The following is a 19,789-nucleotide window of genomic DNA, read 5'->3' on the forward strand; positions in this document are numbered from 1 at the left end:
TTTTACTGTAAAATACCCCTATACACTTTAAACAGAAATAACTGCAACAGTGCAATTTGTATATAATTTTCTTGTTGGACTGAAATAAGCCCCTATACGATTTTACCAGAAAACAATCAAAGAGTGAAGTGCGCATATATTTTTCTTGTAGTTCAGAAATACGCCCCTATACGCTTTCACCAGAAATAACTGCAACAGTGCAGTGCGTATATATTTTTCTTGTTGTACTGAAATACGCCCCTAAACGCTTTCACCAGAAAAAACAGCTGAAGTGACCTGAGAATATATTTTTCTTGTTGGACTGAACAACGCCCCTATACGCTTTCACCAGAAATAACTGCAACAGTGCAGTTTGTACAGTACAGACCAAAAGTTTGGACACACCTTCTCATTCAAAGAGTTTTCTTTATTTTCATGACTATGAAAATTGTAGATTCACACTGAAGGCATCAAAACTATGAATTAACACATGTGGAATTATATACATAACAAACAAGTGTGAAACAACTGAAAATATGTCATATTCTAGGTTCTTCAAAGTAGCCACCTTTTGCTTTGAATACTGCTTTGCACACTCTTGGCATTCTCTTGATGAGCTTCAAGAGGTAGTCCCCTGAAATGGTTTTCACTTCACAGGTGTGCCCTGTCAGGTTTAATAAGTGGGATTTCTTGCCTTATAAATGGGGTTGGGACCATCTGTTGTATTGAGGAGAAGTCAGGTGGATACACAGCTGATAGTCCTACTGAATAGACTGTTAGAATTTGTATTATGGCAAGAAAAAAGCAGCTAAGTAAAGAAAAACGAGTGGCCATCATTACTTTAAGAAATGAAGGTCAGTCAGTCAGCCGAAAAATTGGGAAAACTTTGAAAGTATGGGCTATTTGACCATGAAGGAGAGTGATGGGGTGCTGCGCCAGATGACCTGGCCTCCACAGTCACCGGACCTGAACCCAATCAAGATGGTTTGGGGTGAGCTGGACCGCAGAGTGAAGGCAAAAGGGCCAACAAGTGCTAAGCATCTCTGGGAACTGCTTCAAGACTGTTGGAAGACCATTTCAGGGGACTACCTCTTGAAGCTCATCAAGAGAATGCCAAGAGTGTGCAAAGCAGTAATCAAAGCAAAAGGTGGCTACTTTGAAGAACATAGAATATGACATATTTTCGGTTGTTTCACACTTGTTTGTTATGTATATAATTCCACATGTGTTAATTAATAGTTTTGATGCCTTCATAGTCATGAAAATAAAGAAAACTCTTTGAATGAGAAGGTGTGTCCAAACATTTGGTCTGTACTGTATATATTTTTCTTGTTTGACTGAAATAGGCCACTATACGATTTCACCAGAAAACAATCAAAGAGTGAAGTGCGTATATATTTTTCTTGTAGTTCAGAAATACGCCCCTATACGCTTTCACCAGAAATAACTGCAACACTTCAGTGCGTATATATTTTTCTTTTTTTACTGAAATACGCCCTATACTCTTTCACCAGAAACAACTGCAACAGTGCAGTGCGTATATATTTTTCTTGTTGGACTGAAATATGCACCTATACGCTTTCACCAGAAAAACAGCTAAAGTGACATGAGAATATATTTTTCTTGTTGGACTGAACTACGCCCCTATACGCTTTCACCAGAAATAACTGCAACAGTGCAGTGAGTATATATTTTTCTTTTGTTACTGTAATACGTCCCTATACTCTTTAAACAGAAATAACTGCAACAGTGCAGTGTATATATATTTTTATTTTTTTACTGAAATACGCCCCTATACGCTTTCACCAGAAATAACTGCAACAGTGCAGTGCGCATATATTTTTCTTGTTGTACTGAAATACGCCCCTATACGCCTTCTACAGAAATAACTGCAGAAGTGAAATGCGTATATATATTTTTATTGTCGTACTGAATAAGATACTAAGATATAAGCCACTAAAGGCTTTTCAACATAACAGTTGCAGCCCAATAACAAAAAGCTGGAATGACAGAGCTGTCTAATGACTATTTGGATCCCCAAATAATCGTTCCCTCCACTTGTAAATCACTTTCCTATCAATGTCATTAATGCCTTCTGACGTTTCTCCCTGCACTAAGATGCTGTGAAAGGATTCCTATCCTTTCCTGGCACTTATAAATCGTTTTTTCTGTCTTTCTTTTCCACAATCATTTTTCCACTTGCTGTCCCTAGCGCCTTCACATATCTGTACCTGCACTCTGAATGGAAAATGTCAGAATCTAAAATGGCTGCCGTATTTATAGGGCTGTGACATCAGAGGGCTGGATGGCTGCTGATTGGCTGCATGCAGGCATGTTAATCTGGGTGATCCCGCCTTCCCAGAGTTCCTTGCCGCATGTCCTCAGTCCTCACACGTGTAACCGCCATTTTAGGAAAATTGTGATTCGTTACCACGAAGCGCCAGGAAATTCGCATTAGTTGCGAATCAAATTTTTCCTGAAATTCGGATTGAATTCCACTTCGTCGCTCATCTGTAATTATAAGCAAAAACTACAGTTTTTGAAGAGTTTTAATTGTTGCTTTTTTGGGTTTCTACACAGGTATGTTAAATATTATAAAGCATTCATAACCCTTTCATGACCGGGCCCACAAAACGCCTGAATGTCCAGGCAAATTTTTTTGATTTTGTGCATGTGGTGGTTTAGTGACCCTAGCTTTTTTATTTGTTTGACTACTGTGGGGATTCGCTGTGGTAGGCCGGGTAAGCGGACACAGTACAGAGCTACAAAACTGTTCTTGAACACAAGCAAGCAGGTTAACAAAAACAAAAGTCACCTTAGGTTTTAAGTCCTGGTGCTCAATGCACACTGAGCCGCGAGTACCGCTTAAGAAGGTCCAGTCCTGGTGTGTAATTCACACTGGGCTGTGGGTACCGCAGAAGAGGGACAAGTCGAGTTGTTCGCCGACCTGTCCTTCCAGACAGGCCACAAGCCAACATCCAGCCACAGGCCTCACACACCCCGTACTGCCATCCAGCTGGCCTTTTAAGTCAGCTGTCAGGAAAGCCCGGGCATATGAGATCCGGTCCGATGCTTGACCTCACCTGGGTGTCAATCAGTCCAGCAGCACATGCTGGGAGGAAAATACCTTCCTCTCCACACCAGACCTTTCACTGTGTCACATAGCCCACCCTTTGTTCAACCTTGAGGGGGTGAACACTTGCCAAACAGTGCACCTGGGACATGGCATCCACGTTTCCCTGTAACCGGCATACTCTGTGCTCCACTGTGAACTTGAAGTTCTGCAATGACAAGAACCATCTGGTGACCCGGGCATTCCTCTCTTTGGCTTGACTCATCCACTTGAGAGGAGAGTGGTCGGTCACCAGACGGAAGTTTCTCCCCAACAGATAATAGAGGAGAAACTCGATTGCCCATTTGATGGCCAGGCACTCTCTCTCCACTATGCTGTATCTAGTCTCAACTGTGGTGAGCTTGCGGCTTAGGAAAACAACGGGATGCTCATTCATTTCCTGAGACAATACAGCTCCGAGGCCTACTTCGGAGGCATCAGTCGGTACCTGGTGCTCAATTCACACCATGCCGCGGGTACCGCTTAAGAAGGTCCAGTCAGTCCTGGTGTTTAATTCACACCGTGCTGCGGGTACCATGGAAGAGGGACAAGTCCAGGTGTTCCCAGACAGGTCACAAGCCGACATCCAGCCACAGGCCTCACACACCCCCTACTGCCATCCAGCTGACCTTTTAAGACAGTCAGCTGTCAGCAAAGCCTAGATCGGCATATGAGATCCTTGGTGTTAATCAGTCCAGCAGCACAAGCTGGGAGGAAAATACCTTCATCTCCACATCAGACCTTTCACTGTGTCACACTAGCAAAATAATTTGAGCGATTTTTTTTTTTTTTTTACTTGACAATTTTTACTAGAATTTTATTTAGAGTTTTTTTTGCCTTTCTTTAGGTTTCATTTGGAAGAAAGCCGCTAATTATTAAAATGTATTTTTTTTATTATAGCTTTTTATTTCTTAAATATTAAACTGACACAAAAATGAATTATTGCAATGGGTTCCCAATTTTGTGACAATCATTTTCATATATAACATGTATAGGTTTGACCGAACGGGGCGACTATGGTGACGGTCTCTGTTAGCAGCTGCATTTTTTATTTATTTTTTTCCTTTTTTTTATTTGTATTTTTTATTAATTATTTTTTTACTTATATTTAAATTTATTGGCACATAATATGTCCCCCAGGAGGTCATTAAAAGACCTCTGGAGGACACAGACTTTTTTTTTTTTCACTGTTTCCACTGTAACTGGGGCATCCACAGGAACCCCAGTTACAGGGGATATCAGCCCTGTGTTTGGGGCATTACACACAGGCAGAGCTGATCAGGGTTTTCTTAGACCCTGCAGCTCTGCTCCTGCCCCAGACACCCCCGGCGGTCACGTGACCGCCATGACTAACAGAGGAAGCGGCTCTGCCATTTCCTGCTCTCCCCCCTGTGCTCGTGCAGCACTGTCCTCCCGTCACAGGAGAAGGCAGAAGCGGTACTAAACCGCTCCTGTCTTCTCCTCAGGGTCACCGTTGTGTCTCACAGCCGGGACCCGACCTGCTCCTACTACAAACCGGATTCCAAAAAAGTTGGGACACTATACAAATCGTGAATAAAAACTGAATGCAATGATGTGCCAACTTCTAATATTTTATTCAGAATATAACATAAATCACGGAACAAAAGTTTAAACTGAGAAAATGTACCATTTTAAGGGGAAAATATGTTGAATCAGAATTTCATGGTGTCAACAAATCCCCAAAAAGTTGGGACAAGGCCATTTTCACCACTGTGTGGCATCTCCCCTTCTTCTTACAACACTCAACAGACGTCTGGGGACCGAGGAGACCAGTTTCTCAAGTTTAGAAATAGGAATGCTCTCCCATTCTTGTCTAATACAGGCCTCTAACTGTTCAATCGTCTTGGGCCTTCTTTGTTGCACCTTCCTCTATGATGCGCCAAATGTTCTCTATAGGTGAAAGATCTGGACTGCAGACTGGCCATTTCAGTACCCGGATCCTTCCTACGCAGCCATGATGTTGTGATTGATGCAGAATGTGGCCTGGCATTATCTTGTTGAAAAATGCAGGGTCTTCCCTGAAAGAGATGACGTCTGGATGGGAGCATATGTTGTTCTAGAACCTGAATATATTTTTCTGCATTGATGGTGCCTTTCCAGACATGCAAGCTGCCCATGCCACACGCACTCATGCAACCCCATACCATCAGAGATGCAGGCTTCTGAACTGAGCGTTGATAACAACTTGGGTTGTCCTTGTCTTCTTTGGTCCGGATGACATGGCGTCCCAGATTTCCAAAAAGAACTTCGAATCGTGACTCGTCTGACCACAGAACAGTCTTCAATTTTGCCACACTCCATTTTAAATGATCCCTGGCCCAGTGAAAACGCCTGAGCTTGTGGATCTTGCTTAGAAATGGCTTCTTCTTTGCACTGTAGAGTTTCAGCTGGCAACGGCGGATGGTACGGTGGATTGTGTTCACTGACAAGGGTTTCTGGAAGTATTCCTGAGCCCATTCTGTGATTTCCTTTACAGTAGCATTCCTGTTTGTGGTGCAGTGTCGTTTAAGGGCCCGGAGATCACGGGCATCCAGTATGGTTTTACGGCCTTGACCCTTACGCACAGAGATTGTTCCAGATTCTCTGAATCTTCGGATGATGTTATGCACAGTTGATGATGATAGATGCAAAGTCTTTGCAATTTTTCGCTGGGTAACACCTTTCTGATATTGCTGCACTATCTTTCTGCGCAACATTGTGGGAATTGGTGATCCTCTACCCATCTTGGCTTCTGAGAGACACTGCCACTCTGAGAAGCTCTTTTTATACCCAATCATGTTGCCAATTGACCTAATTAGTGTTAATTGGTCTTCCAGCTCTTCGTTATGCTCAAATTTACTTTTTCCAGCCTCTTATTGCTACTTGTCCCAACTTTTTTGGGATTTGTTGACACCGTGAAAATTGGAATCAACGTATTTTTCCTTTAAAATGATACATTTACTCGGATTAAACGTTTGATCTGTCATCTACGTTCTATTACAAATAAAATATTGACATTTGCCATCTCCACATCATTTCATTCAGTTTTTATTCACAATTTATTTAGTGTCCCAACTTTTTTGGAATCCGGTTTGTAGATTGCAGGAGCAAGAGCTTTAATCCCAGCGCTGCCTGAACGTTTATATACGTACTATCTGTACGGGGTATGTGCAGATAGGACATATAGAGCCAGTGGACAGTCAGGAAGAGGTTAATAATAAAAGATACTAAATTGGGGAAATATTGCAATCCCTAAGGCTTGGTTTACAGATTATGGATGAACCAGAGTTTAGGTGCATCTGCAATATTGCCAAAACCACAATGAAACACATCACGATATCTCGGCTTTCTTGATCCTTTTCTGTCCTTTATCACAATTGCTAAACTTGTTCTCTTAGGCTGCAGCCATGTCTTTTTCTACCTCCCTCTCTGGTGCTAATGCACAATGCCAGGAAGTTTAAGACAAAGGGGTTGGGTTTAGGTTGAATACCTTTCAATATCTTAGGAAGCATGACCAGTTTGTTGGAAGGAATCTCCTAAATTACCAGTAGTATGAAATAATCATGGTAACAGTACTAGCAGTAGCACATATGCTGGCATATACAGTACTTGGTATACATACAATGACATAAATAGCATACATATACTACCATACACATATCAGGACAAAAGTGTATGTACACAGCCAATTACAGTTTTATAGGAAAAGTCATCCAACTTTCTTAGACAGCTGAACGGCAATTCTGCCTACCTATGCAGTGATTGTTCTCCCTTTCATGTAACGGCATAATTAGACAGATTTGGCTCTCAGTAGCGTCAGAATGCTGGGTAACCACCAATGTGGAGGTATGTTATAGACTAAACTGGGTAGGCAGTATATACTCAATGTTGTCCCAATACCTTATGAAAAACACACAATGTATCGGAGCAGCACATTGTGTATTTTATATAACCAATATGACTTTCAGCACCACCAAGCAGAGGTTGTTAGCCAGATTTTCCAGACTGCAGAATGCCAAATCTACCTACTTATACATTCACATATTCCCAACCCTCATACTGTAAACTACATAGTCTGATTTGCAATCCAGGAGCCTGCAAAAGCTGGGTAAGAATCTCTGTGAAGCTGTGATGGGCACATCTGAAAAGCTATGCAGTGACCAATCCTCTGGATAGGTCATCAACATCAGATCGGCAGCGGTCTGACACCCCACCGATCAGCTGTTTGAAGAGGCTGCAGATCATGCAAGCACTGTGTCCTCTTTTTTACCTTGTTTACCCACACACAAGCACTGTGGCCTCTTCAAACATCTGATCGGTGGGGGTGCTGTGTGTTGAACCCCCTCCCCTCCATCTGATATCGTTGACCTATCCTGTTTATATGACACTGTACAACCTCGTTAAACTCTAACCAATTACTACAGTCCTCAGTCCTCTGGTACAAGTGCCCAGCAATAGACAAAGTGGTCAGTGATTTACATTTCTTGAATACTGCCAAGTTATAATTATAAAATAAGCAAGGCTGTTACACATACTAACAAAACAGATAGCAGATGGCTTTACTTTAAAATATTGTATATCCTTTATATTTACATAAATGTTCAATACCTCAAGGTTGAAGAGGATGTTAAAGTCTGGGATGCAGACATGCTTGTCCTCCATCTTCCTTCGCATGTTTTTGATAGCATGAATTGATGTATCATAATAAAGATGTGGTTTGGGGCACAAAGGAAAGTCTTTCACCCAGCTACAGCAGATCTCATGCAGCTTGCTGAATACAGCATGGGCCAGTTTCACAGTCTCTAGCTCTAGAAAGTAAGCAAAGAAAGAGCAGGTAAAGTAAAATGTATCAATAAACACCATTAATAAGGAATAATATTTCAATAGTCTTTAAATCAAGTTGTGATTAGAAATCACAACGGGTCCAGGGACTGCCAGGAGCAGTCATGGCACCCAGCTCAACACCATTACCTACAAAAGTATGCTTTGTGTTTACAGGCAATTCCAAATGCCTAATTTGACTTCCTTTTTTTCGTCCCAGACTAATGACACAGCACTGATATTCATTTGCATGACTTTGCTGATATTTTAAAGAAAAGATAGACCTACAAAAAGAATTGACTATATTCACACAGTCTCTGCATGCTCCCAAGTTTGTCAGTATTTTACCCTGTGGATGATGAAGTCTTTGTACATCTATCCTCAGTTCACCAAACAATCTGGGAACTACACTCTGAATCCAAAGACATAAAAAAAAAAAAAACAACAAAACCTAAAATAATCTCAGTTTTGTCTTTGTTATTTGCTCTTGTTCCATCAGATATCAAAATACAATAGAAAACAGTGCATTTTCTCACAGGTTGCAGACATGTCTTCTCCCTCTCCTCCTCTGATGCTAGTGCACATGAGCCAGGAAGTTTAGGAGGATGGGGCTGGGTTTTGTCTGGATAACTTTTGTCTACACAGTGAGAATGGCCATTTTGTTGGAAGGAATCTCATAGTTTGTAATATTTATTTGTATTTATTTTACGCTCTTATATAGTCCTGCTATATTCCGTAGCCCTTTACAGACATTAGCATCGTGCAAAATAGATTTGGTAACAGTGCCAGCCAGTGCCAATACTAACCTGCTGTAGTATATACAGTGTCTCACAAAAGTCCGTACACCACTCACATTTTTTTTCAATATTTTATTATATCTTTTGATAGGAAACACTGAAGATATGACACTTTGATACAATGTAAAGTAGTCAGTGTATAGCTTGTATAGCAGTGTACATTTTGTGTGCCCTCAAAATAACTTAACACACAGCCATTAATGTCTAAACTGCTGGCAACAAAAGGAGTACACCCCTAAGTAAAAATGGCCAAATTGTGCCCAATAGTTTGTGTGGCCATCATTATTTTCCAGCACTGCCTTAACTCTCTTGGGCATGGCGTTCACTAGAACTTCACACATTGCCAATGGTATCCTCTTCCACGACGACAAAACGGAGCTGGTGGATGTTAGAGACCTCACGCTTCTCCACCCTCCATTTGAGGATGCCCCACAGATGCTCAATAGGGTTTAGGTCTGGAGACATGCTTGGCCAGTCCAGCACCTTTACCCTGAGTTTCTTTAGCAAGGCAGTGGTCATCTTGGAGGTGTGTTTGGGGTCATTATCATGTTGGAATACTGCCCTGTGGCCTAGTTTCCAAAGGGAAGGGATCATGCTCTGCTTCAGTATGTTATAGTACATGTTGCAATTCATGGTTCCCTCAATGAACTGTAGATCCCCACAGCCGGTAGCACTCATGAAGTTCAAAACCATGACACTCCCACTACCATGCTTGACTGTAGGCAAGACACACTTGTCTTTGTGCTCCTCACCTGGTTACCGACACACACGCTTGACACCATCTGAACCAAATAAGTTTACCTTGGTCTCATCAGACTACAGGTTCCAGTAATCCATGTCCTTAGTCTGCTTGCCTGTTTGCAGGTTTTATTCTGCATCATCTTTAGAAGAGCCTTCCTTCTGGGATAAAAGCAATGCAGACCAATTTGATGCAGTGTGCAGCGTATGGTCTGAGAACTGACAGGCTGATTCCCCCCCCCCCCTTCCCCCCCCCAGCCCTTTACCCTCTGCAGCAATGCTGGCAGAAGTCATACATCTATTCTGGATATGACGCTGAGCACGTGCACTCAACTTCTTTGGTCGACCATGGCAAGGCCTGTGCTGAGTGGAACCTGTCTTGTTAAACCGCTGTATAGTCTTGGCCTTTGTGCTGCAGCTCAGTTTCAGGGTGTTGTCAATCTTCTTACAGCCTAGGCCATCTTTATGTAGAGCAACCATTTTTTTTCAGATCTTTAGAAAGTTCTTTGCCATGAGGTGCCATGTTGAACTTCTAGTGACCAGTATGAGAGAGTGCGAGAGCGATAACACCAAATTTAACACACCTGCTCCCCATTCACCCCTGAGACCTTGTAACACTAACGAGTCACATGACACCGGGAAGGGAAAATGGCTAAGTGGGAACAATTTGGCCATTTTCACTTAGGTACTCATTTTTTTTGCCAGCGGTTTAGACATTAATGACTGTGTATTGAGTTATTTTGAGGGTACACCAAATTTACACTGTTATACAAGCTGTGCACTGACTACTTTACATTGTATCAAAGTGTCATTACATTATGAGCAGATGTAATTACACCCAAGCCGTCCCATTCATTTCAATGGGACGGCTCATTCCTATACACTTGTATAGGAGCGATCCGTCCCATTGAAATGAATGGGACGGCTTGGGTGCAATTACACCTGCTAACCGCTGCAGATGCGACGGCGAGCAGGTAAACAATGAAGAAGAGGCAGAGCTGGCACAGTGCACAACAGCTGATCGGTGGGGGTGCCGGCTGTTGGACCCCGCTGATCTGATATTGATGACCTATCCTGAGGATAGGTCATCAATAAAAAAAACTTGGAAACCCCTTTAACTGTTTTTCTAACTGCACAAATTGTACTTTCACATTGTGCCAGTCAACTAATAACCCTTATCTCTAAATTAGTGAGAGGTCATAAACACTTATTTAAGCCACATTCTGATAAGAACTGAGCTATAATGAGTATTTATAATGTCAGTGAGCAGAGATAAGGGGTCCGTCTGCTCCTCAGATGACAGAAAATACAGAAAATCCACAGGCAGCTACTACAGCACCTCAGCTATGTACACAAAAAAAGGCCATATTTTTCATAAAGACCAATTGAAAAAATTATTCTTAGCTCAAAATAAGTACAATGCAGTAATAAAAAAAAATTGCCCCCAAAGGTGTACATAGCCTTTAAGCCCCACTCTTTCCTGAACTTTCTGTGTGAGGTCATGTTAGTGCAAATAAACTGATAATAGCCTGTCTCCAGCCGAAGGTGGAATGACAGGGAGGAATGAGGGACTTGCCTGACTTCAGGAAGTCTCCCAAAACTGGTTTCTGTAGATGTTTTAAGATATTCAAGCAGAAAGAGGTAATGACAAACTTTCTATAACAAGTTATGCTTTTTCCCCCTATTTTTCATGGTTTAGTGGTCCTTTAATTCTAACATTCACATTTTCAAGTGTGCCTCCTTTTTCGGCAAAGCGCTTCATTTATTCACCCCAAATGTTTTGCAGCTACAGCCACAAACGTGAGGAAAAAAAACACCTATTTATCCATATCTGCCATTTACATTGACATGCTACTATTACAATACAATGAAGCAATTTAATGTGACATAAAACAATGCAATGTCACATACACCCACACCAATCAGCAAATGCTTTGACATTAAAAATATATTGTGTTCTGTATTGTACATTACCAATTAATATTATGATAGTTTGTAATACTGATACAATGCTAAGTAAAGTCAATATTACATCATGCAACTATGATTTAAAACACCAGACAAGTCCTCATGTGCATAGGTTTATGTTTTATATAGTAAGCAGTTGGCATTGATATCCTTCGTAACAGGCAGAAACTGGTGTTCTTATGGCCTCTTGCACACGACCGTATGCCATCCGTGACATACGGTCTGTGAGCGGGCCATATGTCCCGGAGCGGCATTGATCGTGCGCACGGGAGCACACAGCATCATAGATTACAATGATGCTGTGCACGTCGGGCCAGACAATAGCACCACGGAGGGTATACAGTCGTGTGCAAGAGGCCTTTCGGTGTATTAGACTGCCAGATTTTCTGGCAGATGATCTCTAACAAGTGGTCCTATAAACGCTCGTTAGTGATCACCCGGCAGTCTAATACTGCCTCTAAATGCCTATTACACAGTACTGCCTTTTACGCAGCACGATCTGCCACCGGCAACATTGTGACTTTTAAGCATTCTTAATTGCCCCATGAACGAGAGATTGCAAGTACGTCACGAACAGGACATGGAGCACGCATTGTTTTGCGGGTATCCCGACAATAAAGGGCAAGTGTGAAATTTCAAACTGGATTCATACATGAAATTAGAACTAAGGCAATCAATCAAATTTGAAGGGGGCATGGCAAGCCTGACTTCAAGACAGAAAGCCGCTGCCCCCTTGACTTCAAGAACTTAATTTACATACGGCATGCAGGGGAATCAAACTGGTTTTTCTGCGATTAGGTGCATAAGAGATTAGCGGACAGGTTCCCTTGGAAGATGCATAATACGGGCTGTGTATAGTGCTTTCTCCAGGCACTACAATCTGTGTGGTTCTGCTTAGAATAACAATATATAGGTCCATTACAGTTCTTCTTCTGTTTGTCTCAGAAGCCCAGTGATGAAAGAGATAATTTGTCTACCTGAGTAATAATACTGTCTAGAACTGTCAAGATACCACAGGAAGCCATTTCTCACTTTTTTCCTGCCGCTACCAATATTCATCTTGGAAAACCCTTGGATCCCCTAAAACCTGTCTCCAGAAACACTGCCTTTTAGAAAATCATTGCTTATATCACATATGGAACTCATAGTGTGGGCTCAGACACATTCAGTCAGCCCATAATAGTTGGTCACTGGGGTTAGAGGTGCAAGATAACAATCAGATGATTACTGGTCTATCTTCCATTTAGAAATGGGCTTTGTGAGACAACCATTTTAAATAATTTATGTGGTAAGGATGCCAAGTAAGGCTACTTTCACACTAGCGGCAGCCTTCTCCGGCAGGCTGTTCAAGCGGGTGAACAGCCTGCTGGATCCGTAAAGGCTGCTGCTAGTGTGAAAGTAGCCTAAATATGTCCTAGAGCTGTAGTTGTTACTTTGGTAGCCCTGCTGTCACGGATGGTGTACAGGAAACAAGACAAAGCAAAAGAATCTATGACTCACTGGATCCAAAACTAAGGAACAAAAGGGAGACCCCTGCATAAGACCTGTCACTCTCCCTGACTGCTCAGCCTATGCGAACACCCCAAAGGTGGATGGTCGCATATCCACGTACCTCGACTATCTACCACCTGAACACCCTACAATAGTGAGGGGACACGACCACCGGCTCCCTACACTAGACACGGAGGGAGTCAGGGTCAACTGAGATCCAGCAAACAGAAAATCACAAATAAAAGTACAGCACTTATCTTTGTAGAAGACTGGGCAATAGGAACAGCATGCACACACACTCCAGGAAGTTGTATAAGCCGCACACTATTGCATTACATAGAAACATAGAAACATAGAATGTGTCGGCAGATAAGAACCATTTGGCCCATCTAGTCTGCCCAATATACTGAATACTATGGATAGCCCCCGGCCCTATCTTATATGAAGGATGGCCTTATGCCTATCCCATGCATGCTTAAACCCCTTTACTGTATTTGCAGCTACCACTTCTGCAGGAAGGCTATTCCATGCATCCACTACTCTCTCAGTAAAGTAATACTTCCTTATATTACTTTTAAACCTTTGCCCCTCTAATTTAAAACTGTGTCCTCTTGTGGTAGTTTTTCTTCTTTTAAATATGCTCTCTTCCTTTACCGAGTTGATTCCCTTTATGTATTTAAAAGTTTCTATCATATCCCCTCTGTCTCTTCTTTCTTCCAAGCTATACATATTAAGGTCCTTTAACCTTTCCTGGTAAGTTTTATCCTGCAATCCATGTACTAGTTTAGTAGCTCTTCTCTGAACTCTCTCTAGAGTATCTATATCCTTCTGGAGATATGGCCTCCAGTACTGCGCACAATACTCCAAGTGAGGTCTCACCAGTGTTCTGTACAGCGGCATAAGCACTTCACTCTTTCTACTGCTTATACCTCTCCCTATACATCCAAGCATTCTGCTGGCATTATGGGGAGGAATTTAAAGGGATGCAATCAGTCCAAACACATGACAGCTGAGAGAGGCTAACGAGATGAGGAACTGAAAACCAAAACAAAGAAAACTCAAGGAGGAGGTTCTGAAAGGCTTCTGTCAGAGCTTCTCAGCTGTCTGGTTGTGACACCTGCATGATAACATTGTGCGGTATAAATATTAGTTTTAGGTGGAAAGGCACTTTAAATGCTCAACCAAGACAGTTATAAAGATGCTTGGCATATCCTGCTTGTCAGATAATATTAGATACACTATAAAATAATAACCATCTAAATTAAAGGAGTGCTAAATGTAGAAAGAACATAATAAAATATTGCTTCAGATGGTAATCAGAACTGTGAGAAATCTATAAAACTATTCTTCTATGTGTGTTTCAGGAGATTAGCTACTCCCACAATCTTGTCTATGGCTGTAAAGTAACGGGGTCCAGAATGAGACCTCTCCTACTGCTTTGTCTGCAATTAGAGACCATTGAAACCCCACCCTTAACAAAGCCTCCCCATTATCTGATTACTTGGGCAAGTTTATCTCCTCTTTACTTCAGTTGCATTGTTAATATCAAAGTAGTGTTCCTTTACCGGTAAATGTATGTACATATCAGGGTTAATAAGAAATGTCACATTGGATGTGTATGAATCAAGCCCTCTCACAATAGAATAGAAGAAAGGCTGATTGTAATGTCTGGATGTGACCCTGACACTGATGTCAAACTTACTTCTATTATTCACAGTGTCACCTTGACGTTACTCTTGGCAGGAAAACATCTCAATCACAATAATGTAATTTATACACTGCATGCAGTGGTTTATGGCAATCTGCACTGAAATCCAGCTCAAGGATGCATGTTAGAGATGAAAAATTAATATACAGGTATAAAACAACAGACATATACAAGAAACATAGCATATAAGACATGAAAACATTCTCGATACTATTTCTCCAGATGTATGTAGTAGCAGTCATCTTATTGTATGGCGAGACGTTAGTCTGCTGTGATTTATCCCCGTAAAAATTACTTTTGCAAACCAATTCCCTTATTAGTCTGTTGCCCAAATTGTTCCCTTAACTGGGTTGTGTCAACTTTTAAATAACCTCACCTCCCCCGACCCAGCAGGATTTGTCAAGAGAAGAATACAAACCAGCCTCTTGATGCTTAGTTCCAGCTCCATAATTAATTTACATATGGGTCCACTGATGTCTTCAATGCGATTCGGTCCCTGCATGCAAACTTCTGGAACAAACAGGGTTCCTGTGCTCCACTACAGCCAATGACTGGCTGCAGCTGTGATGTTTCCCCCAAGCGGCACATGATCGCAGTGACGCGCCACTTGGGAACAAGTCACTGCTGCGTCCATTCCTTGGCTGCAGTTGTGCACATGACCGCCATCTGTGTCAGAAGTCTACATGTGGGGACTGAAGAGCAATGAGGACAACGGTGGAATAATGGAGTTGGAACCAAACGTTGAGGATCAGGTAAGTATGTGTCCTTTGACAGGTGCCACTGGGAAGGGTAGGGCTACACAATTAGAAGTTGGGCAACCTCTTTAAGGTCTCATGCGCACAATAAACATGCATCATGCTGCAACTTAACAAGCTCTATGTGCCTTGGGGAGCCCTATAATAGACAACTCGGGACTTGTACAAAGCCGTAATATGGCCATGTAACTAATTTATTTTGCATTGTACTACGTTACACAAAGACTATGTCGAAACTGCATCATGTAGGGTCAGCTTAAGTAGTTGAGCATAAGACAACATCAAAGTAATGCTGTATTATGGTTTATATAGGGTGGGCCATTTATATGGATACACCTTAATAAAATGGGAATGGTTGGTGATATTAACTTTCTGTTTGTGGCACATTAGTATATGTGAGGGGGGAAACTTTTCAAGATGGGTGGTGACCATGGCGGCCATTTTGAAGTCAGCCATTTTGAATCCAACTTTTGTTTTTTCAATAGGAAGAGGGTCATGTGACACATCAAACTTATTGGGAATTTCACAAGAAAAACAATGGTGTGCTTGGTTTTAACGTAACTTTATTCTTTCATGAGTTATTTACAAGTTTCTGACCACTTATAAAATGTGTTCAATGTGCTGCCCATTGTGTTGGATTGTCAATGCAACCCTCTTCTCCCACTCTTCACACACTGATAGCAACACCGCAGGAGAAATGCTAGCACAGGCTTCCAGTATCCGTAGTTTCAGGTGCTGCACATCTCGTATCTTCACAGCATAGACAATTGCCTTCAGATGACCCCAAAGATAAAAGTCTAAGGGGGTCAGATCGGGAGACCTTGCGGGCCATTCAACTGGCCCACGATGACCAATCCACTTTCCAGGAAACTGTTCCTCTAGGAATGCTCGGACCTGACACCCATAATGTGGTGGTGCACCATCTTGCTGGAAAAACTCAGGGAACGTGCCAACTTCAGTGCATAAAGAGGGAAACACATCATCATGTAGCAATTTCGCATATCCAGTGGCCTTGAGGTTTCCATTGATGAAGAATGGCCCCACTATCTTTGTACCCCATATACCACACCATACCATCAATTTTTTTGTTCCAACAGTCTTGGAGGGATCTATCCAATGTGGGTTAGTGTCAGACCAATAGCGGTGGTTTTGTTTGTTAACTTTACCATTCACATAAAAGTTTGCCTCATCACTGAACAAAATCTTCTGCGTAAACTGAGGGTCCTGTTCCAATTTTTGTTTTGCCCATTCTGCAAATTCAGTGCGCCGATCTGGGTCATCCTCGTTGAGATGCTGCAGTAGCTGGAGTTTGTAAGGGTGCCATTTGTGAGTAGCTAATATCCGCCGAAGGGATGTTTGACTAATGCCACTCTCCAGTGACATGCGGCGAGTGCTACGCTGTGGGATCTTGCTGAATGAAGCTAGGACAGCCACTGATGTTTCTTCATTAGTGACAGATTTCATGCGTCCACATTTTGGCAAATCGAACACTTAACCAGTTTCACGAAACTTAGCAAGCAGTTTGCTAACTGTAGCATGGGAGATGGGTGGTCTCGTAGGCTGTCTTGCATTGAAATCTGCTGCAATGACCCGGTTACTGCGTTCACCAGACATCAACACAATTTCTATCCGCTCCGCACGTGTTAACCTCGGCGACATGTCAATGGCTGTAAACAAAGAGAAACTTGTAAATAACTCATGAAAGAATAAAGTTAAGTTAAAACCAAGCACACCATTGTTTTTCTTGTGAAATTCCCAATAAGTTTGATGTGTCACATGACCCTCTTCCTATTGAAAAAACAAAAGTTGGATTCAAAATGGCCGACTTCAAAATGGCCACCATGGTCACAACCCATCTTGAAAAGTTTCCCCCCTCACATATACTAATGTGCCACAAACAGGAAGTTAATATCACCAACCATTCCCATTTTATTAAGATGTATCCATATAAATGGCCCACCCTGTATATTTATTATATAAGTAATTTGGCAGTAAGAATACTGGTAGAAAACTTGGCAACACAACTTTATAGATCATCAATTGAAATTGTGTTTTAAGATCATAGATTTGGAGCCAATAACTGGCTGTAGAACTAGTAAGATATTGATGAGTTTAATCCAAAATCTTAGGTTTTTATATGCACTGGTGGTATTTGATTCTGCTAGCGTGGTACTTTGTGCTTCACTATGGTATTGCAGGCCCTGTCTACGTCTGTTGTCCCTGCCTACTTATATTGCCCGTCTTTTATCAATTTAGTTCTGCCTACAACGTGGGGCCACTTTTAGTTTTTTCCAGGGCCACTTTAAGTTCCCAATCCCACCCTGGGTAAGTATATTCCCTGTGAGGGGCCCAGGCATATGGGGGGGGGGAGTTTATAGTATTGAATAACCCTTTTAAGCTTGAGCCTTCCATCAGATGTATACGACAGATAAACCTACCAACGATTTCACTTTCTATACATCTGATGGAAGGCAGAGTTGTATGCCGCTGTACAGGCACAGAAAGGCATAAGTCACCAATAGACTCCTATTGTAAAAAGATATATAAAGTTTGGCATAGTTTCCTTCTGGAGCCCAAACATCACAGCCCTAACATCGCCAAATTTGCAGTGTGAGTTGAAGAGCTCAACAGAAGATGTGGAAGAGCAAAGGTGTCATGTAGTGAGGTATATCCATATTAATGATGAAGTGCTGGTTGTAGATAGAGCATTGTAGAGGTTTCAAATCGTATTCAGGAACCAGTTGGGGAACTGACACAGAGAAACTGCATTTCAGAAGCTAGAGGAAAGGTGAATGACTCAAGCAGCAGAGTAGACATGGAGGAGGTTGTTTCAGTAATCAAACCATTGACTATAAAACCAATTATCTCCATATTTTCTTGCTTGGTGATTGTGGATGTGAAAATTGAGAACCCAGACCCTTTCTTAACCTCATACAACCCAATTCATAATCAATACTGTCAACGATATTAAAGTTAAAATATGTATTCAGACCTACTAGATAGCATTTTCTAAGCAAATCTCACCTGTGGAGACCATTATGAACACAGGTATTCATACACCTGTGCTATTTTACAGGTAGATTGTTCCACTTATTTGAAACAGAATGACTGTATCGGTGATGTTTCCGGATGAACCTACTTATGGTACAGAATACTTTAAACGAGAGCTGAATTGACTGTTGGTATTAGTAAGTAGATAAACAGTTTCTGTAGCTCAAGAGATAAAATTAGAATTTACGGTACTTGTACTTCTCACTGGGCGAGAGAAGAACACTTCAGTGCACCATATTACAAATATCAGACACGTCTAACAGGAGCTGAAGTGCCGTCAGTGTAGTCAACCAGCCGATGAAACTTAGCTGCATGCAAAGCCTTCTATTATTAAAGGAGTTTTCTGAGATATTCATACTGATGGCCTATCCTCAATACCTGATCAGTGGGGGTCTGACTCACTGCAACCCCCATCAGCTGTTTGAAGAGACCACAGCAATCTGATGAATTCTGCAGCCTCTTCCTTGGCCAGTGACATCACGTTCATTGGTGACATGGCCTAGGCGCAGCTTAGTCCCAATCAAGTGAATGGGGCTAAGTGCAATACCAAGCACAACCACTTTACAATGGATGGTGCTGTGCTAGGTAAGCTGTGTGGAGGCAGAGTGCTCACAGGGGCGTTGCAGCCTCCTCAAACAACTGATCAGAAGGGGTGCTGGGAATCAGATCCCTGCTGAATTGATATTGAACTTACAGCGCTAGAATGGTACCTGTTTAACCCCTTCCCAACCACCCCACATAAATTTATGTCAGTGGTCAGGTACTTAAAAATGTTGCATGCATGTGAGCACAGCGGGCGCCATAGCCGCCAAATGCCTGCTGTTTTAAACAGCAGACACCCAGGCTAACATTTGAGATTGACGATAACGTGGATCGCATACATTTAACCGCTCAGATGCCGAGGTCAAATGTGACCACAGCATTTGGAAAGTTAAAGATTTTTAAAAATATGCAAAAATCAAATCACCCCCTTTTCCTCAAAATTAAAATATACATACATAACTAATTTAAAAATCTATATCATGGGCATCACCATGTGCGAAAATGCCCATACTATTAAAATATAAAAATATCCCAAACAAAATGGGAAAAAGTCAAAACGTCTGATTCGCCGTTTTATGGTCGCTTGAGCTCCCACAAAAAATGTAATAAAAAGTCATCAAAAAGTCATACACATGCTGTACAATGAATATCAATGAAAAGTACAGATCGCCCTGCAAAAATGAGCCCTTACAAAGCTCCGTATACATAAAAATAAAAAAGTTATGGGGGTCTAAATATGGCAATGCAAAGAAAAAATTAGTTTTTTTCCAAATATTTTTTATTTATTTCAGTATTAAAATGCAAGAAAAAATATACATATGTGGGA

The 19,789-nt window shown here is 41.7% G+C and overlaps 1 protein-coding gene across 1 annotated transcript in view; it reads right to left on the bottom strand.

Annotated features, from left to right (window-relative positions):
* Positions 1-19,789, bottom strand: part of PPM1E (protein phosphatase, Mg2+/Mn2+ dependent 1E) — a 277,467-nt gene that overhangs the window by 83,101 nt on the left and 174,577 nt on the right. Inside the window, exon 3 of the mRNA XM_040424760.1 lies at positions 7,700-7,899. Within this exon, the coding sequence (XP_040280694.1) occupies positions 7,700-7,899 (200 nt within the window). The remainder of the gene's footprint in view (positions 1-7,699; positions 7,900-19,789) is intronic.

This window comes from Bufo bufo, chromosome 3 (assembly GCF_905171765.1).
Source record: "Bufo bufo chromosome 3, aBufBuf1.1, whole genome shotgun sequence".
Taxonomy (NCBI): Eukaryota; Metazoa; Chordata; class Amphibia; order Anura; family Bufonidae; genus Bufo; species Bufo bufo.